Source organism: Nannobrachium achirus (genome assembly GCF_963921795.1).
Source record: "Nannobrachium achirus genome assembly, chromosome: 4".
In the NCBI taxonomy this organism is placed as follows: domain Eukaryota; kingdom Metazoa; phylum Chordata; class Actinopteri; order Myctophiformes; family Myctophidae; genus Nannobrachium; species Nannobrachium achirus.
Genome location: NC_137813.1, coordinates 68000532 through 68023382, shown reverse-complemented (window position 1 = coordinate 68023382; position 22851 = coordinate 68000532). Strand labels below are relative to the sequence as shown.

Here is a 22851-nt window from a genome sequence, read left to right as displayed (position 1 = left end):
CATAATTCAGGGGTGCCGTGGATGAAAAAGTTATTTACAGGGGTGCCCTGGGTCAAAAAAGTTTGAAAACCCCTGTACTACACTATATTGTGCTGTTCATTTCTCAGACCAGGGGGTCTGTTTCCAAACTTTTAGCTCGAGACCCAAAAAATAGATCGGCTATTTTCACAAGTTCTTAAAAGTATCCTTCCCCTCTAATTAATATTACCACAATTTTACTTCTACAGATTTACAGATTGCTTTACCAGTGATGAAATGGGTTTATATAGGAGGGGGAGCTTGATATTATGACATCACCCTTTGCCCCTCTCTGATTGGCTACAGGGATAGACGGCCTCTTCTTCTTCTTCTTTCTCATGGCCTTTATATATGCCTTGATGTTATGACGTCACCCTTTTGCCCTCTTTTCCCCTTCTCTTTGCCCCGCCCTGCTCTGCTGGCCCATTATGTGCCAGCCAGTGTTGTTTTTGACAGCAAATCTTGATTTAGTTTTAGTCATAGTTTTTTGAATAAAATGTAATTTAGTTTTAGTCATAATTTAGTCACCTGAAAAGTTTTAGTTTTAGTCTAATTTTAGTCGACTAAATATCATAAGATTTTAGGCGACTAAATCGCGTTGTGAGCTTGTAGATCTGCTATTTTAAGCACGCAACACCTGAGGGCAACCAAACATAAAATCACTCTCTTCTCCACTAGTCCCTCCCTAACATTTTAGTCCAGTTTTTATTTTGTTGACAACATTTTTCAATATATTTAGTCTTAGTTTTAGTCATCACAGCTTACTTTTTATTTAGTTTTTATTTAGTTTTCGTCAGTGAAAAAAATGCAGTACACAAAAAAATTTCGTCATAGTTTTAGTCGACAAAATCAACACTGGTGCCAGCAGAACACGCCTTGTAATTTATATCAGGGCGCACTTGTTGATGGTTTTCCCAAAAAAAAAAACATTATTGAGAGCAATGTTTAGCTGTAAATGAGATTGTGTGTTTGTTTGCATGGCTTTCATGTTGCGATACCGCATGAAATTCACGCAGTGCAGCCATGCTGAGTCTTTGATCAGACAGCCGTCTGTTACTGAGAGAAGCGGTCATTATCCAGAAATAACACACCGCTTCGGCGATTGACCAATCAAAATCAAGCATTCAACCAAGCCATGCAGTCAAGACATTGCAATCAATGTTTTCTTCATATCACTGTATGTCACAAATGTAATCCTTACAGTTCCATACTGGCTCCCGAATGGTAAGACTAAGGAGTGCTACACTTGCGATCCAAAGAGCTGCAATACAACACTGAAGTCAACCTTTTGTGGACCTGAGGAGGACTACTGCATGAAACGTAAGTTATGGTGGTGGAAAGTAACTAAGTAGGCCTGCTCAGGGTATTTCACTTGAAAAATACATTTTATAGTCTATTCAGATTTTTGAGAGCACCCCAGATTTTCTTTTTTTTTAAGTTGTTCGATTCAGTATTTAGATAGTTGATATTGATTTGATCAGACACACCCCGTTTCTATACAGACCCATTATAAATTCAAAACTTTTGACCATGATAGATTCATCAAAAACACCCGTCCTTGGCGGCAGAGGGAGAGCAGAGACCAGGATTACATAGACAATTGGCACTGGGTGAAAAAATGGGTTACAAAATCGTGGGATCAAAATTATTAAGGAAATTATAAAAAAAAAAAAATGTTTGTCTTTTGTCTGCGTGTGTTCACAGTGGTGTCCACCAGTGGAGGCAAAAACACGACCTACAAGGGCTGTGTCTCAAAGAGCGCATGTTCATCAATACCAGTCATCAACACCATCCTAAATACCTTGGCACACCCCGGCGCGAGTCCAAGTACTAAATCCACCGTTTACTGCTGCGAGGGTAACCTTTGCAACAGTGCAAAGAACACTGCTGGTAGCCTGTTCGTGCTGCTAGCACCAGTGCTGCTAGCTTTCTGTTCCTGGTAGCAGGGCTCTACACTTTACAAGGGTCCTTTCTGTTTTCGATTAATGTGGATAAAGATTTCACTGAAAACAGCCGATCTGTTATCCTGCGAAAGCTTTCCCCACAATGCGGGTGCTGGGTTTCACGTGGTTACTTGTCGAGGCCAGTACATGCGCCTTCCGACGTCCAAACTTTTCTTCAGAAAGGGAGGTGATATAACGACAAATTGACATCCTTCAGAACTTGTTTTTTCTCAGAACTCGTGCACCCCAAGATGTGCTGACTCTGAACTGATTTGAAAGGCCTGTCCAAACCGGACAATTTATTTTCCAATGTCGGAAGGAGCATATCGTCGCTGTCGGAAACCTTGTATCTCCAAGTTTCAAAGTGTACGTTTTCTCGTCAAGTAAAGCCCTGCTTCATCATACAAGACTGTCGCACAAAACTAGTGAAAATAGCAGATCTACAAGCACACAACGCCTCGCGATGCGAGGCGTTATGTGCTTGTAGATCGTCTATTTTCTATTTTAAAACTGTTGCTGGTAATATGCCCTTAGGATATGTTTCCTTGCATTTTCGTCGTTTTTTTTATTTTATTTTTTATTTTTTATTTTTTTAGACACCAAAAATGTCATCTGTACCGACCTTTCTGATAGTTGTGGGCAGTCAAAATCTTGGATCAATTTAGAATATTCTGCATTGCGGACTGCATTCAGTGCTGCGAGTTTGGTTCAAACCTTGCTTGTTGTATCACACCCAGTCAGCGCATGGAGTGCTGGGAGACACTGTGTGAGTTTATCTCCCAGCGCTTTGCAGATGTCATGGAGTGGCAATACAGACCTTTTCACCGTTGAGTTCCGGATCAGCCAGAGCTCTTGGAGGCCAAGATTTCTCCATTTGACTGTGAGGTGATACAACAGGCAAACAAAGATATCCGTGTCTCCTGATGACAGTGTCAGGGATGTAGGTCCTGCCTGATGTAGGTCCTGCCCGGTGCCTGCACATGGAACATCATCCTGTCATCAGCTTGCTTGTGTGTGCAGTTGAGCTGAGGGAAGGGAGAAGCACACCCCTCTGACACAATCCATGCCTGTGGTGATATACCAAGGTATAGAGGTTTGGTGTCTTGATAATTGGTTGTCAGCCACTGAACATAGAATGTCTGGAATGCAGTTTTCCTGACAGAAGACGACCAAAAGTTCTTTAATTCCACTGGAACGTGTTGGTTTGGTGAAACCACATCAAGGACAATCATGTCTTTTGACTTTGCTCTTCTCTCCCTCTCTCCATTTTTGATGCTGTCCACTCTGTAATTGTCAAAAACAATGTGGATCTTACCAGAGTTGGAGCCAGCTTTGGTGACCATTGATGTCAAGGCAAGAGCAAACTCATGGAATGTCTTGACAGGTGGATCGAGCTTCTTTAATGGGACCTTTCTCACTAAGGCCATGAAGTCAATCACAATTGCATGGGTTTGTGGGGAGGTTTCTGGGCCTTTTCGGTCAACTTGTGGGCACAACTTCAGCAACTCAGTCCCAAGTTGTGATTTGGCAGTCTTTCTCAGGTAGCCATCTTTGCCAACCAAGAAAAAAAGCTGGGTTAGTGATTTCATGCTGGAGTAGCTCCTCAACAGTGAACCGCCGGGGACAACCATACTCAATAAACCTCACAGCTTTGATTGTCTCATCTTGACTTTGACATATTATTCGGAAGGTAAATTCAAGGTGGGCTTAGGGGACGTAAGCTTGATTTAACTTATTGTTGCGTGTATCGATGATGATCTTTTTCTCAGTCGATCATCAATAAATCGATCATCAAACAGCACAACAACTTGTCGACATCTATTTTGGTCACTATTTCTCCAATGAGAACATTCTTCAGTGCTACCTGATCGCGTAGAGGAGACTGATACTCTTTGATATCTTGCACCATCATAAATAACTACCTTAGTTGCAGTACTTGGGTTGAAGTCATGGTGAAGTGAGAGTTCTCCTTCAATGTCATCCGTCATCTTCAGGAGGTCAACATACTGGTCTTTTTTATGCTTGATAATTCCCCACAGAGCTACTGCTACTTCTTCCTGGTTACCCCAATTATGCCCCCACTCACTTTGGCAGGTTGGTTGCAGCACTGCTCTAGTGCCTAGTCAAAGGGCACTCCACTGCCTTTCTTGGTGGTGTTCATAACCAGTAAGACTCCCTAACAGTCGCTTATCTATTTGAATACACAAATAGGCCAAAAATGTGTTTTTCAAAAATCGTCCAGATGGTGGCGCTAGATGGGACAGATGCGTTTTCATTACATGACTGTAGAGATACTGGGTACCAGTTTGCATGATTTCAGGGCAAAATCTGTATGAGCAGCGTCCAAAAATGTGTCTTGCAAGAATTGGCCTCATGGTGGCGCTAGAAGAGGGCCATGTGAGAAATGAGGGGTGGGGGAGTTTGTGGTATGACTGTACGGCTTTGCATGATTTTTTGGCAAATTCTGTAGAAGCACTGTCCAAAAATGTGTTTTTCAAAAATCGTCCAGATGGTGGCACTAGATGGGACAGATGCATTTTGATGACATGACTGTAGAGATACTGTGTACCGGTTTGCGTGATTTTAGGGCAAAATCTGCAGGAGCAGTGTCCAAAAATTTGTTTTTCAAAAATCGGCCAGAAGGTGGCGCTAGAAGAGGGCCATGTGTGAAATGAGGGGTGGGGGTTGTGCTTTGGCAGCGAAGGAGTGTGTAGGGGAAAAGTGTGACACGTGACGTGACGTGACATGACGTGACATGACGTGACGTGACGTGACGTGACGTGACGTGACGTGACGTGACGGAGGGACTGACGGACTGACGGACTGACAGCTGGTGGAGGTTTGGATAGTATAAGTGTAAGTAACTGCGACCTAACGGTCGCAACAAACCCACCATTCATATAGGAATCGTAGAGGAGTGGGAACTTCTCCTTAAGTTGATAGCAGTCCTGCAGGAATAATGGTGTCCATCAACTGTAGTTCCAGTTATCAAAGGACTGGGACTGTGATGCCCTTTCCTTAAGGTTGACTTGAAAGGCTGCTTGGATGGTATAAGCATGCTCCTTTGTGGTGTTCCATTCTTCGCCCCTGAACTCTTTAGACCTGCAGTGCCTCTAGTTCTGTTTGTTGTTCAGTGTATTTGGAGAGGAATGCTTCCAACTTCATAGATGTCAGGACCTCATGTATTATTGAATGGGCAGTGTGGGCAGTGCGGGCCCTGGAATAGTGGGAACCGGAGATTACGTCTTGATGACATCAGTACCATAGCACTCTGTCTCAACTAGGACATCAAATATTCCAGGGGTTTCCAGGTATGCACCAAGACAGGCCAACACAATCTTTTCCATATGAAGACCAAGGAATATTGTGAAATTGTTCTGGTTTCATGAGCTGGATTTCCTTGGCAATATGGTATATAGTACACCTTCGTCAGCCCACAACCCACCATAGGGATCACCCTTCTGTTTCAGTGTATCCTGAAAGTTAATCATTGTGGTGAGGACTGAATTGTAAGTTGTAGCTGGATAAGGAAGCATTGAGGTAAGAATTTTGATGGTAGGATGAAAATTGCAATTCATCGTTGCACTTCCCACAGCTGTAAACCCTGGGACATTGTCACTCTCAAGTGTCCCTCTTTTGGAGAAGTGATTCACTGTCCACAGAAAGTAGTCCAAATGTATTGACTTGGTGGACTCAGTGTAGTCTGTTATTCGGGTGGAGCTGTCGGTTGTTGTGGTAGAGGGTTCTGTTGATGTATTCAAGACTTTTGCTGAAGTAGTAGAGCTAGTGTTGGGATTGGGCTCTGTTGCATTGCATTTTGGCCTGTTGGGTGACATGGAGTGACATGGAGGTGTGTGTGCTACATCAGATAAAGCAGTGTCGGACATTGCCGAGGTAGGGGGTTCAGCTGCTGTAGAATTAGTGATAGTCTCTGACACCTTGTAGTTGGTGGGTATCTCCCCACGCGCCTTCACTGCTCCCATTCTGATGAGCTGTTGGCAACTAACTTGAGACCTAAGCTTTACTCTGGTCTGGCTCTGAGTGGCAAGGGGCCTTACAGAGATCTCACTCTCCTGTGATGGATTCTCTAATTGGAAAAGGTGTTGGTTCCTTGCCATCAGTCAGGATGTAGTGCAGAATTTGAAAAACAACATCAACCTTCAGCTGAGAGGTTGTTGTACTTTCAAACATATAGGAGCAAAACTACTCCCATTTTGGTGGTCTGTTTTGAATTATGTTGTTGGGCAGTTGGAGGTCTTGGGGCTTACAAAAGCTATTCTGCAGACCAAATCTGTATTCTTTCAGCTCCTGTCAAACTCAGTTGCAACCTATTGGGCGGCTGACATTCTAAGAGACTCGACCAAGGCCTTTGGAGGACTATTGGCACAAAATACCATCTGGGATATTTGTTTATTACTTGTATACCGGTATGTAAAGCAGACCGTATCTCCATACAGCTTGACGATTAGCTGCTTTACTGCTCTGTTTGACACTATTCCAGCTGAACTGTCATTTAGCCTGTCTCTGATGGAACTCAGAATATGTGTCAACTTACTCAAATCCAGCCCAAGGGCTGAAAATCTAGCTTTCAAGGATTCGTCCTCGACTGCTAGCTCATTCTCCACTTCAATATATCATTATTTCCTCAACTTTAGCATGATATTTATTGAAATAGCCTTTACAACAATGATCATGATATCGGATATCAGCCACAAAAACATCATCTACTACAGACATTAACAATGTCTCAGTGTACACATGGTCCTTGAACAACACGGCTGCTTTTAATTTTTTGGATATCGTTTTTTCACAGATTCTGAACAATATGTGAATTTTCTTCTGTTTAACTTTAGTGGTAGCTGCACCACAAATGATACAGACTTTTGTAGTTTCACTGGACTTCTTCCTCTTGCTGCGTCGCTCAGATGTACCATTACTAGGCACCTGCTGCTTAGATGGTTCTGACTGTTCTAATGATTGGATTATGCAGTCAGTCTTTTTCATATCTATTTGAAATATTCTGTAGCAAGATATGCTGTGGTATTTCATGATATCCTGCTCTTGCTCTGTGTGTTGAAGAACTCTAGCAGCTCGTGTGTCTTCAGTCTCTGCTTTTTTTAGCAAGTGAAGGTATAACATGTCTGCCTTGTTCACCACTACAAAGGTACTCAGATTGTTTTCTTCTGGCATAGGATGCACTCCCTGAGATTGATAGGTTGAGGAGTAGCACAAGGTGCATCGAGAGGTACAGTACCTCATCCTGGAAATAAATAATTATTAAACTATTAGACTTAAACTAAATAAGCAAGCAAGTAAGTAAAAGTCAGTCTTACCATGTCTCTTGGTGGACTTCAGTATGTTGTGACACTCAATGGACGCGTTTGTTCTCTCACTCCCTTCAGATATTGCTGTACCAGGTGCTCTTAGTTAAATTGATTGGGATCCACTTAATGTAGCAGAACTGTAGATACATTCTAGTTAGTTATATTGAAGCTACTCCAATGCATTTGGTGATGTGGCTCAATATATTTATGACATTGAAGATACCGTAGAAGGCGTAGATGGTATGGAAGGAAAGTTGTCTTACCATGTATCTGTCAGGAAAGTGTACAGAGGACCCAAAAGCAGGACTCAAGGCAGGCAGTATCAATTCAAAGTATTTCAAAGCAAATCAAGAAATGACCAGATAGGTCATTTCAAGTTCTTTTTCAAGTTCTCCTCTTTGACAGGTAGGTATTGAGTTCACAGCTACAGGATGGCAATGCCAAACGAACTCTCCTCAACAATGGTCTACAGACCAACAATTACACACTCAAACACAGGGCTTAAATAGACATAACAGGACACAGGTGAACTGTTATGTCCCCCCCCCCCGTCCCCCCCCCCCCCCCCCCCCCCCCCCCGCTTGCTGAGAAGCTTACATCTATGCATGTGGACCACAACATGGTGGCCTGGATTACACGCTATCTAACCCTGAGGCCCCGAGATCTAACATGTTCGGTTACAAGGTTGCCAGTCCGACTTGTTGATGGGAAGCACTGGAGTACCCAGGGAACCGTGCTGTCACCCTTTCTGTTCACCATCTACTCTTCTAACCAGGGACGTGCTGGCCATTGGGAAAGCGGGACAACTCCCGAACGGCCGGTTCATTCCCGGCCGGTCCAGGCCGGCCATTAGGAAGAAAATAAAAATGAAATGTCGGCCTTCGTTCCATTTTGGAGGCTGGGCGGCCAACAAAGTAAATCGTCACTTTTGGGCAGAAACCTCGTATCTACAAGTTTCAAATGTGTAATTTTTTTTTCCCGCAAAGTAAGCCCTGCTTCATCATACAAGGCCGTCGCACGAAACTAGTGAAAACGTAGTAGTGAAAACAGCAGATCTACAAGCATGCTTGTAGATCGGCTGTTTTCACTGTTAAATCACTGTTAAATCATTTTAAAATGATAAATACAAAACAAACGGTTTTGGACATACAAGGTTTCCACCCGACAACGACGAAATGTAATTGGCCCACTGGCTTGTCACTTGTCATGATCTGAAGTGGCAAATCTTTGAGTAGCAGCAGCGCTATAGAGAGAGATCTCTCTTTGTAGCGCGCAATGAGGGCCTCTCCAACTCTTTTTCCCGGGCTGAATCAGGGGCCCAGCACGTCCCTGGACTCTTCCATCGTGGGTTGTATTACTGATGACAACGGCGAGGAGTACAGAGGTGTGGTGGAGAACTTAAACAGATGGGCTGCACAAAGTCACCTGATGCTAGGAAGACCAAAAAGCTGGAGATAGACGCCAGACAGAGCAAGAGGACATCAGTCACTATCACCATCCAGGGGGAAGAGGTGGAGATTGTGGACTCTTACCAGTTCCTAGGCGTCCACCTGAACAAAGATCTGGACTGGAGACAACACAGAGGCTGTCTACAAAAAGACAGAGCAGACTCCTCCTGAGGAGGCTCAAGTCCTTCAATGTGAGTATCGGATCATGGGGTTCTCAGCTTTTATATGCCAAGCCTATTCTACAGGCAGCTTTTAAATTGTCAATTATCACATGAACATATTGTTGTCGCCAAAAATATGGAATATGTATAATGTTTGTATTTTCGTAAATGATGATAATCTGAAAATCCCCATTCATGGAGATCTCCATATACGTCATCAGTATGATGTCACAGACTGGCCTGGATTCCAAATTTGGGCATGCCTCACTCAGAACCCGATATATGGACATTGAAGGGACAGACAGACAGACAGGCAGTATGTAGAAATCTCCATATATGGGCATCAAAGGAACACAGACAGACATATTAAGAAATCTCCATATATGGGCATAAAATTGACCCAAAACAGTCTGACATTGGTACAACCGGTATTGCAGGTGTCAGACGGGGCATGCATTATCAAATTGCATCATTTCTGACGTGAAAGATCCCCAGAGTAAAGGGTCATTCACACTGAGCACTATAACTATAAAAGTATACAGTTGTTTTAAAAATGGTTCTAATTCAAGTGGATGGCAGAGTTCATACCAACTACAAAAATCACACCCATTGTGAAATGAGCAGTGCTTTTTAAGAGTTCTTTTTATGAGTTAATTTAATTTACCCATTTAGGCCTAGAAGAATTATTATATATTCCCATACCTCCATATATGGGCATAAAATGGACGCAGATACAGATATCTCCATATGGCATATATGGGCATAAAACGTACCCAATGATCTCCATATACAGGCATAAAAGGGGCACAGACAGACAGATATAGAGATATTCATATATGGGCATAGACAGATATCATATATGGGCATAAAATGGACCCAAAGATCTCCATATGCGGGCATAAAAGGGGCACAGACAGACAGATACAGAGATCTCCATATATGGGCATAAAATGGGCGCAAAGAGACAGATATCTCCATATATGGGCATTCTTACAACACTTCTGCTGACTAATTCTGACATCACTCCTGTACTTTGCACTCTAGGTTAAGCTCGCTAAACTAGCGGACTAGACAAGAAATCTCCATATATATAGCTATCTCTATAGAGCTGATTCTGCTGACTCATTCTGACATCAACTTCTGCTGTGTTGAATCTCTATATATGGAGATAACCGAAGCATCTCACTAAGTCTGACCTCACTAGCTGCTGATAAATGGACTCAGATAGACAGATATCATATATGGGCATAAAATGGACCCAAAGATAATGGGCAGACAGACAGATACAAAGATCTCCATATATACGGGCATAAAAGGGACACATACAGACAGATAGAGAGATCTCCATATACGGGCATAAAAGGGACACCGAAAGACAACAGGTATAATGGGTTTTGCATTAAAGGGTGGGGTATTCATTCCCTATTTACATCATTCCCGAGTTGGCCAGGTCGCCGACTAGAAAGCTTCTAGTTTTAAAAATGTTTTAAAGTAGTGAAAACAGCCGATCTACAAGCACACAACGCCTCGTGGTGCGTCTTGCTTTTGTGCAATACATGGCTTTGTGTTTTTCTCCATGTGTTTTTCCAAGGGTTTTCCCATTGGATGACTTAAGCTTAACGTAAGGGTTTTCCCATGGAGTTAGGTTAGGGTTAGGTTAGCTACACATGACATGACATCACAGGATATCAGTATTTGATAGAAAAGGGAAAAGTGCAAAGTGAGCGTTTTTATTTTTATTTCTTTTATTTTTTTTTATTAATTATGAGATAATTGATTAGAGGCAACCTCACAAAGCATTGCGAGCTTGTAGCTCTGCCATTTTCAAATACACAATGAACACTTGCAAATTCATTACCACAACCATTTCAACTCAATATTTGAGCTCGGCAACATTATCGGGCATCTCTTCCACAGTGGTGCTATAGAATTTCTCGATGTCTCTCAGGTAGCGCTTTTCCTCCACCGTCACCATGTTAATGGCCACGCCCTTCCTGCCAAAGCGACCGCCGCGGCCAATCCTGTGGATGTAGCTCTCCCTCTGGGCGGGCAGATCGTAGTTGATGACCAGCGACACCTGCTGCACATCGATACCTCTGGCCAGAATGTCGGTGGTGATGAGGACTCGACTGGAACCGGTGCGGAACTCCTTCATGATCACGTCTCTCTGCTTCTGGTCCATGTCCCCGTGCAGGGCCGAGACGGTAAAGTCCCTGGATTGCATTTTCTCTGTGAGCCAGTCCACCTTCCTCCTGGTGTTGACGAAGATGACGGCCTGGGTGATGGTCAGGGTCTCGTACAGGTCACACAGGGTGTCCAGCTTATTCTCGTCCTTCTCCACGTCGATGTAGAACTGGCGGATGCCCTCCAGGGTCAACTCCGCTGACTTGACCAGGATCTGCACGGGCTCGCGCATGAATTTCTTGCTCACCTGCAGGATCTCGTCGGGCATGGTGGCAGACAGCAGCACAACCTGAACGTCTTCAGTCACTAGTTTCTCGAAGATCTGGCGGATCTGGTCGAGGAAACCTCTGCTGAGCATCTCGTCGGCCTCGTCCAGCACAAACATCTTGATGTACTTTGGGTTGATGAACCTGCGGTTCAGCATGTCGAAGATGCGCCCGGGGGTCCCCACCACAATGTGTGGGGGGTGCTCGGCCTGGAGCTTATTCCGCTCGTTGAAGACATTAGTCCCTCCGATGCAGACGTGGCATTTGGCACCCATGTAGTCCCCCAGGGCCAGGATCACCTTCTGGATCTGCTGAGCCAGTTCCCTGGTAGGGGCCACGATCAGGGCCTGAGTGACGTCACTCCTCACATCGAGTTGCTGGAGAATGGAGATGGCAAAGGTAGCGGTCTTCCCCGTCCCAGACTGGGCCTGAGCGATCACATCATGGCCTCTAATACAAGGGACGATGGCTCTCTGCTGGATGGCAGAGGGCTTCTCGAAACCATAGGCGTAGATTCCCCTGAGCAGGTCCTCTTTCAGGCTCATCTCATCAAAACTCTCCGCGTTTTCGCCACTCCAGCTGCTTGCGATGATCCCAACTGGCTCCATGCCCTCGGGACCACTGTTGTGCTGGGCTCTCTTCTCTTCATATCCGGCTGACATTATTACTATTAATATATGGCTTCTCTATCGGTCTTCTCTCAAACGACTACTGTGGCTTCTATCCCCGTCCAGCTCTTTATATACGTCATGATGAGTCATGATGAGTCATGATGAGTCAACAATATCCATATATGGAGTTCCGGGGTCAGCCATGATCGGGTATGGAGCATAGAGTTATAATAAGAATAGAGAGGACACCAGATATCCCCGCCCGTCCACTTGCATTGAGTTGCTCACCCAGCGCATGAGGCGTTTTCACCCCTCCTTCCGCGTAGTAAAACCGTGACGTAGTGGGGCCACTGTGACGTATTTTTCATCATATTTTGTGTTCATGGACGCGTTGGGGCTCAAATTCATGAACGAGCTCTTCCGGTATGAACGCGCTTCAATACAAAGAAGCCTATGCGCGTTCATGTGGTTAGTGGCCCCAACTGCAGTACCTCAAAACGGCCACCATGTCCATTTGGTTTCAGGGCGCCCCCAGGGTTCTGGGGGCTTGGTATGGAGTCTATGATCAGCAGCAGCAGTAACCATGACAACCCAGACCTGGATGACAAGCCTATTCTACAGCCAGTTAAATTATCAATTACTAGAGGTTTGTGCCCGCTTTTCCCGTTTTATAGTAAGTGAAACCTGACCACTCACTTATAGTCTGGTCAAAGTGTTATGTGAATCCCATCAATCCACCAATCCTCAAGCTTATCAGACACATGCCCGTTTATGCCCATCTATGTCCATCTGGGATATGCTATGCCCTTTGGGCGGCCGAGCGTCTAGTCGGCAACCTGGCCAACTCGGGAACGATGTAAATAGGGAATGAATGCCCCACCCTTTAATGCAAACCCCATTATACCTGTTGTCATACGACCTGTTTTGACCATCTGTTTACCTGTGTCCATTTATGCCCATATATGGAGATATCATGCCCATATAAGGAGATATCTGTATGTCTGCGTCCATTTTATGCCCATATGGAGATCTCTGTATCTGTCTGTCTGTGTCCCTTTTATGCCCATATATGGAGATCTCTGCCCTTCGGGCAGCCAATCGTCTAGTCGGGGACCGGCCTACTCGGGAACGATGGAAACAGGGAATGAATGCCCCACCCTTTAACGCAAACCCCATTTATCTGTTTGCCTGTGTCCATTTATACCCATATATGGAGATATATTTCTGTCTGCGTCCATTTTATGCCCATATATGGATATCTCTGTATCTGTCTGTCTTCATCTTGAGCAGTAATACGCAGCCTGCTCGTCTAGTCGGCGGGGACCGGCCTACTAGGGAATGAAGTAAATAGGGAATGAATGCCCCACCCTTTAACGCAAACCCCATTTATGCCCATATATGGAGATATATTTCTGTCTGCGTCCATTTTATGCCTATATATGGATATGTCTGTATCTGTCTGTCTTCATCTTGAGCAGTATGCGCAGCCTTCTTGCTTTGCCACCCGTGGGGAATGATGCCCCTCCGGTTGTTAGGCAATACCCATCATACCCGTTGTTCGGTTACGTCATACTGATGACATTCAATACGTAACCATGGCATTTTTGTTGACTCATGTGGCGTACGTGATGTCAGAGTCTTTTATCAAGTGATGTCACAATGAGTCAGCGCTTGCGCCGGTTTCCTCCGAAACAGCCTGATGTCAACAATCATCTCCGCATACAGTGATTCTGAACGTTTCGCGCCGGTTCGGGAAAACCGCCCGTCGTGCCGGGTCGAGGCCGGGCACGGCATGGCAATCCGCGTCGCGGCGGGGAACGCACGTGCCGAATCTGAAGCCGGTGGGACGAACGGTTCTTGAGAAACGCGGATTACATACATACATACATACATACATACATACATACATACATACATGCATGCATGCATACATACATACATACATACATACATGCATACATACATACATACATACATACAGAGATTTCTCGCATAATTATATTGTAAATATCAGGTCACTTATTGATGGTGACATGATCAAGAATGCTGGTCCCTTATTGGCTTTATGGTGATGACGACATCATCACCCGATTGATGACGTCACTCTGGGTTTTACCATTGAATGATGTCACTGTGTGTTTCCCAAGGGTTTTTCCATTGGATCCCATCGGACATATGCCCGTTTATGCACATCTATGCCCATCTGGCATATGCTATGCTACGGTTATAGACGGCCCCTCTCATGGCCCTTAAATACTGTATGCCTCAATATTATGACTAGGGATGGAGCCCTAAACAAGGGTAGCTCGATAACCCGATAAGCTTTGGGCTTATCAAGCTTGTTATCGAGCATATAACGGATGTCATGTTTAAACAATCAAGACAAGAGGCGATCAAGAAATTATTACATTACTATTCAGAATATAAAGCAATTTAACACTTATTGCACACTAATGAATAATTGTTTTAATGATATTTAATGATATTTGTCAATTTTGTCGATTGTCATCTTCAAAGATGGTGGTCAGCCACAAACTCACAGTCGCAATAACTGGTCAATTAAAAAAAGATGCCAGTTATGTTCTGAATTTGTCGTCTCACATCTTTCCACAACATATTAGAAAATGCTCAATAGCGGGCTTGATAAAAGCCCAGCTCAATAAGCAGGATCGATAAGGTGCTCATTATCAATACAAATTAACGAGCTCCATCCCTAATTATGTCATCACCCTATATAAGCTATATCAGCTCGCACTTATTGATGGTGTTTTCCCAAGGGACACACACGCATGCACACGGACGTACATTTCCCTAATTTATAGATAGATGAATAAATCAAACTGTAACTTGTCCACTTGTACACTCTCAGAATTACAGACACACAAAATGAGTGTGTGTGTGTGTGTGTGTGTGTGTGTGTGTGTGTGTGTGTGTGTGTGTGCGTGTGTGTGTGTGTGTGTGTGTGTGTGTGTGTGCGTGCGTGAGTGCGTGCGTGCGTGCGTGCGTGCGTGCGTGCGTGCGTGCGTGAGTGAGTGAGTGTGTGAGTTTGAGTGTACCGCTATGTGTGCATGTGCATGCATGGCAGCATGCGTGCACATGTGACTGACTGACTGACAACGTCAGGGAGATAGCGTCACTCATTTGGAGTTGGAGAGAAACTACAAGCATGTTAAGAAAACCACATGCAAAACTAGATTGTCAAGGTGCCAACTTGTCTCTCCTGCACTCATGGCCATATATGGCCTACTTGTGTGCCAGCAGAGCGCGCAAGAAGTGTGATCGGTGCTGTTAGTCTTCGGCTGACAGTGGGGTATGTGGGTATGTGCCACTATGTGGGTGTGTGACGACACGCGTTGGTTGGTGGTGACGTCATCTAGGGCTGGGCGATTAATCGATTTTAAATCGAAATTGAATTTCTTTTTGTTTGGAAGATTTAAAATAAATGAAAATCGCCAAATCGGTTTTCACTTCAATTAGGGTAATTCTGGTGGCCATTGTGTGCCCCTCAATGCTAAATTGTTTATTTTTTCCAAAAAATTAAAAAAGGGAAAAGGAATTTGGATATTGGCGTGTAAAATATATGATGATTTGAACATTTAGGAAAGATAAGTAACTTTGAAGTTACTGGTTACCTTTCAGGATGAAATTTGTTTAGTCAAAGCTGAGGAACATATTGTGAAAGTTGATACTTTATTAATCACCAAATTGAAGATTTTTGAAACAATGTATTGTTTTTACCAAAAAAAATCGAAATCGGAATCGAAAATCAACTTTTCTGATAAATAAATTGGGATTTTATTTTCAGGCCAAATCGAACAGCCCTAACGTCATCGAGAACGCTGCTCCCTCAAGGCTAAAGGCCTTTGTACTGCACAAGTAAAGACAGCACGTCCAGTGGCGTCAGTTCAGAAAAAGCTAAGGTATGGCAACATGACTGGTGTCTTGCACACGCGCGAAGGCGCATGATACATTTATTTTAAGAAGTACATTCTATTTTTTTTCCTCCGTTTATACGGTTTCTTGTGCTGGATATGGCAGCCTGGAACAGTTGTTCAAGTGCAGCTAAACTTGGCATGTTAGTAAACGTGCCACAATCAGCATAATGCACAGTTGACCTGTGGAACCTGGGAATATACTGTTGTCAAGATGGGGAAAATACAAGTGTGGAGAATATAATTATAATACCTTGTTAAAGTGACCATTTTGTAACATGTTGCATTTGTAGTTATTTTACTGTAATTTAACAACATAATAACCAGCACAGATAGACAACGAGACATTCATGGATTTATTTAAAAGTAACTTTTATTATACTATACAAGCTACCAGACATTATATTGCAGTTTGATTTGTTCTAAAACATTTGTATTAGTGTTGTGTCATTAGAAAGCCCCGGGCTGGGCACGTGATGTGAATCTCTTTGCCACTGGGAGCTCCATCACTTTACTGTCATGGGGGGCTGTAGCTCAGGAGGTAGAGCAGGTTGGCCAATGGTCCATGTGTCGCTGGTTCAAATCCCGGTTCCTCCTGTCCACATGTCGAAGTGTCCTTGGGCAAGACACTGAACCCCACATTGCCTCCAATGTGGGAAGTGAGGACGCTGGCGTCAGCTTTTCGCCGCTTCACCTCCCAATGTATGAATGAATGAACCATTGTAAAGCGATTTGAGCACTTGGAAAAGTGCTATAAAAATGCAATTCATTATGGAAGGAATGAACAGGAGGCAAACATTTGCAAACGTAGCCTTACCCTTAGAGCCGATGCATACTCCACTATTAGAGACAAATCTATTTCGGTTCGGCTCTGTCCAAACTACAATAATGGCGTCATTCAAAGGTTCGGAGGGAGGTTCATTCGGCTGTTCAGACTCCCCGGAAAACAACTTAGTGACATCAGCAGGCATCAGCCTCTCTCATTGGCCAACCCGACCCATCGGCTTCACAGATTGGCCAAAGGTGTGTGTGTGGCGTCTAATATAAGTGGTGGCATGCACAATAATAGCTCAATCCCTTTATAGAAACGCGCATTTGAAGTCATATAAAAGTTGCTACTGGTGTCAGATATGTTACGTTGGTCAGTGCGTCTGAATGGAGCACCAAAGGAATGCAGTGGTCCTGCTGCTGCGGTGGGATACAAGGTGTACTGCTTTGGATACTGGGATAACAACAAGGATCAGATTGAGGTGCACATCTTCAACACAGTGTCTTCACGCTGGACGACGTTGCCCCCAGTAACAACTGGAACAGGAGATCGTCCCTTTGAAGTACCCTCCATGCGCTGGGGTCACACAGCTGTGCTGAGAGAAGATATCATGTACATCTGGGGAGGAGTGGTTTCTGAGGAGGGGTCCAGCAACGTGCTTTATGCATTTGATGTTGACGTCCACAGATGGTTCAAGCCAAAGGTGTCAGGGACGGTTCCAGAGGGGAGGTCCTGCCACTCAGCCTGTGTCTTGGGGAAGGTCATGTATATACATGGTGGATGGAGTGATCGGACTAGCTGTGATAACATCTACAAGTTGGACACCAGCACAATGGTCTGGTCTTTAACTGATGCCAGAGGCACTCCAGCACCTGCTTCATTATATCACTCTGCCACCATCATTGGGACAAAGATGTTTGTGTTTGGGGGCCGAAAGGACTGGGTGGACTGCAACAACATCAGAGTGTTTGACACCGAAACCAACTGCTGGCTGAGCATGCCTTCTACACAGCTTCTTCCAGAAGCACGCGAGGATCATTCAGCCTTTGCCTACAATGGAGAGCTGTACATATTTGGTGGTGACAACTGTGTTCTGGACCGAACCTTCAATGATCTGTGGAAATTCAATCCAGAGACCTTCTCCTGGAAGAAGGTTGAGCCCAACGGGAAAAGCCCGTGTTCATGGATGTCTCGGATGTGCTGTTGCATGGTGGGAGATCGTATCATCCTCTTTGGAGGATATAGATTCAGATCCTTTCCAGTGGATGTTGAAGATAATGCTGACGGCAAGATGTCTGACCTGCTTTATGTCTTAGATTTAAGTCCTAGTCTGAAGACATTATGCAAGCTAGCAGTCAGTCGGTATGGTCTGGAGCACTCGGAACTCCCACACAACATCAGGTGGGAAATGGCAGCCATGACGTCCAACACCAACCGAAACAATTGACCACTGGTTCTCAACGTCTAGTCAAGGGAACCACCGGCGGTCCAAATGGACTTACAGGTCTGTATACTAGGAACCCAGCACTGTAAAATCCACAGTGTTAACTAGACTGCACTCTGGTGAGGTGCCAACTTGCGCCTTGTGCACTAGTGGCCATGTATGGCCTGCTTGTGCACCAGCAGAGCGAGCCATCAGGTCACCAAGAATGCTGGTCCCTGATTGGCTGTTGATGGTGATTTCACCAAGAATGCTGATCTCTCATTGGCTGTTAATAGTGACGTCACCAATGAATGCTGGTCCCTGATTGGCTGTCGATGGTGACGTAACCAAGAATGCTGGTCCCTGATTGGCTGCGTGGACATTGACAGACATTGATGCAGCATACAAAATCACCTAACGCAATACTTGATTGTTACGACCCACCGGGTCTAGGGCAGTTTGGGACGCAACAAAGACAAGGTGGTAAATGCCAAAACTTAAGTTTTATTACAATCGAGTGAATATTACAAATAATGTAAATTGAGGTTGCGCAATAGTGTTAAGGGTGAGACAGGGCTGGGCAGGCACCTAAGCAAAGAACTGAACAAAATACAGAGTACTATCCCTAAACTAGAAGTCAACCCCCAAATCTAACTTACTAACTAATGACCAAATAAAGAGTAATGAACGGAAACCTCTAACTATCTACAGTACGCTAACTTAGCCTAACCAAACAAAACTACAAGGTGCGGTAACCTGCCCCTACCTGAGTGATAAAAAGTGGATAATACTACAGTATAGCGAAAATACCTATAAATGCTTACCCTGCTCACCACAAAGATTCTGGATTCGACTGAATAGCAACCTTTACAAACAATAGCAACGCTATCAGTCGGGCTAATGCTATGCTGCCTCGTTGGGCACGCTGTCACTACACTACACTCTTAGCTTTCAGACAGACTGACAGCGGCTATGTAGGTCGTCTTCATGCTGCTTATAAAGGGCGCAGACCAGACGGACAGAGCGCTGATTGGCTGATGACAGGCAGAGTGACAGGAACCCTCCTCCAATCCTAGCGGCAGCAGAAATCTGCAGACATGGACGCAGACAGGCGCGCGCACATACAACACAGAACTCAATGCAGATCCCCACTCTAATGTCTACTAGTTTGTATTTGCCTGGCTCCAGCCCATAGACCCGCCCACTCTCTGAGTGGACTGGTTCTCTTGGTCTGGTGTTGTGTAATGAACCTAGAGTTTCTCTGGTCTGAGGCAAGACCTGGCCAATGAGAGTCGGAGCCTCTGAGGACGGGGTGGGTCTAACGAGACAGAAAATCAGCAGAAACAGAAAATCAACAGAAACAGTGGAGGGAGGGGGAGATCAGCCAGAGCTCTTAATTGCTCCCTTTGAACTTCAAAGGGGGTTGTGCACACCTCGTTAGTGATCTCTCTAATCAATGAAAGCATCAAAGACAACAACCTATTTGATGCCTGTCATAGAGGGGAGGGGAGGGGGGAATATTTTTGTGTACACACAAGTCAAACACAACCCCTCCCACCAGATCTCTTGTGATTGGGAATTTCACATTTCAAATCCCCTCCCCTTTGAAATCTCAACACAATGGGACGATGTCAGACTCACGCTCCAGCGCAGAGTCTGAAATCAGGCGAGGTTTTCTTGTCCGTAACACCCCCACTGTCAAGAAACAAACCCGCCAGATGTTTGAAGTTACATCAAAGACAGGAAAACATCTGTATATTATGTAATACAAATATTTACAATTAAATACAACCACAGGTGGGGAACTGCATCCTACATAAACACCAAAGAATTGGAGAGACCACAGCAACGCTAAAGCTTCTTTTTCAATTGTTGAATACTGAACCTGGTGTTTATTACATTTTCACGAAAAATAACACACAGGGTGATCCACTCCGTCACAATCCTCCTTAATAAGGACTGCGCCAGCCCCGACAGAACTCGCATCGACCTCCAATTTAAAAGGACGAGTGAAATTTGGAGCTGCAAGCACAGGGGCATTACACATAAGCGTTTTAACGCTCTCAAACGCATGCTGACAATCAGGATTTCACACAAAATCAGTTTTGGGACTAAGCAAAGTAGTGAGGGGATACACAACATATCCTATGGGCAGCGAGGTTCATTTGGTGCCGACCTGCGGGCGCATCTAGGTTCTTATCAGTGTGACGTGGACCAGAAATTATTATATACCGACCCGTCGCCATATTGAGTTCTCCCCGGTGCCTTGCATGGTTTCCACCGCCATCGGCGTATGAATGTGTGTGTGTGAGAATGGATGAATGTAAAGCGCCTTGGATAAATGCACTATATAAATGCACCATTTTTCATTTTACCATTTGAATGCAAGCTGTATTAAAGGAGTCTCCATTTCTGATTGGATTATGACAGTGTGATGTAACTAGAAAGATGCAGTTGGAAATTGCAAGTGTGGTTGCCGTTGCCGACATGACTATGGTTTCTATTCAGAAACACCTCTATTCAGAAGACTGACTTCCATTATTCTAAATAGAGGTGTGACCCAACCCTAACCTAAACCCTAACCCTAACCTCAGTGGGGTTATTTCTGAATAGGGGTGTTTCTAAGTAAGCAAGCTAACTGTCATGTGAAGACTTGTAGGTGGTGAAGAGTATTTTTGAAGTGAATTTGTTGTTCGACAGGCAGCCAGTGGAGGTCATGATGAAAATAATACTTGATCAGGGACGTGCAGAGAATTTTACAGAGGCAGAGGCTGAAATAGCCTCTGCCTTGGTGAAAATATTGAAAATAGCCGACCTCTTGGAGGTCGCCTATTTTCAGTACTTGATACAACAGTGAACTAAGCATAAAAAAGGCAATGTGGCCATGGATTTTTACACAGAGAGGGCAATTCTTTCAACATAAGATGTTGCATTCAAGTTCAGGAGAGTTCGGACATGGCAATTCTCTTGAATGCTGCCTTCAGATATGGCATGGAAAGAGGGGGCATTTGCATTTCTTTCACCATAGTGAGAACTGCATTCATGGTCTGGAGAGGGCACTTTTTACAGACTGATAAAAGGGGCAGGGGCTCAAGCCACATGGTTAATACTAATGTTTTTTTTTTTTTTTGTCTTGTCTTGTCTTGTCTTGTCTTGTCTTGACAGATGACCACAGTAGGCTCTTCACTCCCACACCGCCTGCAGGCTACTGCAGAAATTCCTGCATGCCAGGCTTGTACATCGGTCAAAAAAAACATATCAGTCTACAATCCTGTGAGCTTGTAGATCTTTTGTTTTTGAACAATTTTCTCTTCTTGAGTTCCCTGGCTGGCACAAAGCGGTTTCTACTTGCACACAGTGTTGCATGTGGCTCAACAGCTGTGTCTCTGCGGCCAAATACATTTTATTTACTTTGGGAGTCCTTGACATGAAAGTTGCTGGAATGATCTTTGCTTATATTAGGTCCATGCTGACACAGAACAACGTCAGAGCCGCACCAGAGGTTTCTCCAGGGGCGTCAATTGGGTATGGCAAGGGTATGCAGCTGCCATACCCTATGCAGCTGCCATACCCTGGGTCCAGGGGGGGAAATAAAAGTTACCTTTAAATATAAATCCATGAATGTCTCTTTGTCTATCTGTATTATGTTGTTAAATTACAGTAAAATAACTACAACATTTAACAAAATGGTCACTTTAACAAGGTATTGTGGCACGTTTACTAACATGCCAAGTTTAGCTGCACTTGAACAACCATTCCAGGCTGCCATATCCAGCCCAATAAACCGTAGAAACGGGGGGAAATAGAATGTACTTCTTAAGGTATGGCAACATGACTGAAGACACCCGTCATGTTGCCATACCTCATGTTGCCATACCTTAGCTTTTTCTGAACTGAGGCCACTGGGTTTCTCGTGTTCAAACATAATATATTCAGACAGAGCTGTGGAGCTATAAGCTGCCAGCAGGCCAACCTTCTTGGAATGACAAATGAGCTGCTTGAAAAAGTCTTCTTTATATATATATATATATATATATATATATATATATATATATATATATTCACTACTCACCTCATGGAGACTTGAGTTCAATATTCTTTGTTTAGTTTTTTTTGTCACATTCCTAAGAATAATTTGATTACAAGAAATGTACCCCCATTGATTCCGGATGGGGGTAAAATTACTACAATCACATTTATTTTTTTAGGATTGCAAAAAAAAAAAAAAAAAAAAAAAAAAAAAAAAAAATATATATATATATATATATATATATATATATATATATATATATATATATATAAACTACAACTAAAAAACAAGTATTGAACTGAAGGTCATTTTGGGGGTGAAGTAAGCAATTTACCCCGAGTGAGAGGACATTATGCTCTCATAATGTCCGCAGTGAGGGTGTTATTGGACGAGGCGCAGCCGAGTCCGATAACACCCTCACTCAGGACATTATGAGAGCATAATGTCCGACCCCGAGTGGTAAATAGCTTTTCTACCACTTTTTCCCGTATACATGAAAGAAAACACATAGTTGTAACTTGCAAGGATCTTAAGTTACAATCATTATTGCCTATAAAACTTCCGCGAGACAGCAGATAGTTCCACAAACAACATCTTCTACTCACCAACAGATGGCGCCAACTCCATACTAATCCATGCGTCTAGCTTACAGCTAAGCTAACGTCAGTTAGAAGTACCGTTCCGGCCGTAAATAGAGGCTGTTCGCTTCCAGAAAGGCATAGGTTCAGAGAAAAGGGGCTTT

The 22851-nt window shown here is 44.0% G+C and overlaps 2 protein-coding genes across 2 annotated transcripts; one reads left to right on the top strand and one right to left on the bottom strand.

Moving 5' to 3' along the window:
- Positions 1-10767: 10767 nt before the first annotated feature.
- LOC308283155 (eukaryotic initiation factor 4A-I-like) lies at positions 10768-12006 on the bottom strand (the record flags this gene model as incomplete). Its single annotated transcript, XM_080723537.1, has 1 exon — positions 10768-12006. The coding sequence occupies one exon, from the start codon at positions 12004-12006 to the stop codon at positions 10768-10770; it is 1239 nt and encodes a 412-aa protein (XP_080579663.1).
- A 5011-nt stretch (positions 12007-17017) lies between these two features.
- Positions 17018-18103, top strand: LOC308283154 (kelch domain-containing protein 3-like; the record flags this gene model as incomplete). Its single annotated transcript, XM_080723536.1, has 1 exon — positions 17018-18103. One exon carries the CDS (start codon positions 17018-17020, stop codon positions 18101-18103), a length of 1086 nt encoding a protein of 361 aa, XP_080579662.1.
- Between the last annotated feature and the right edge of the window lie 4748 nt (positions 18104-22851).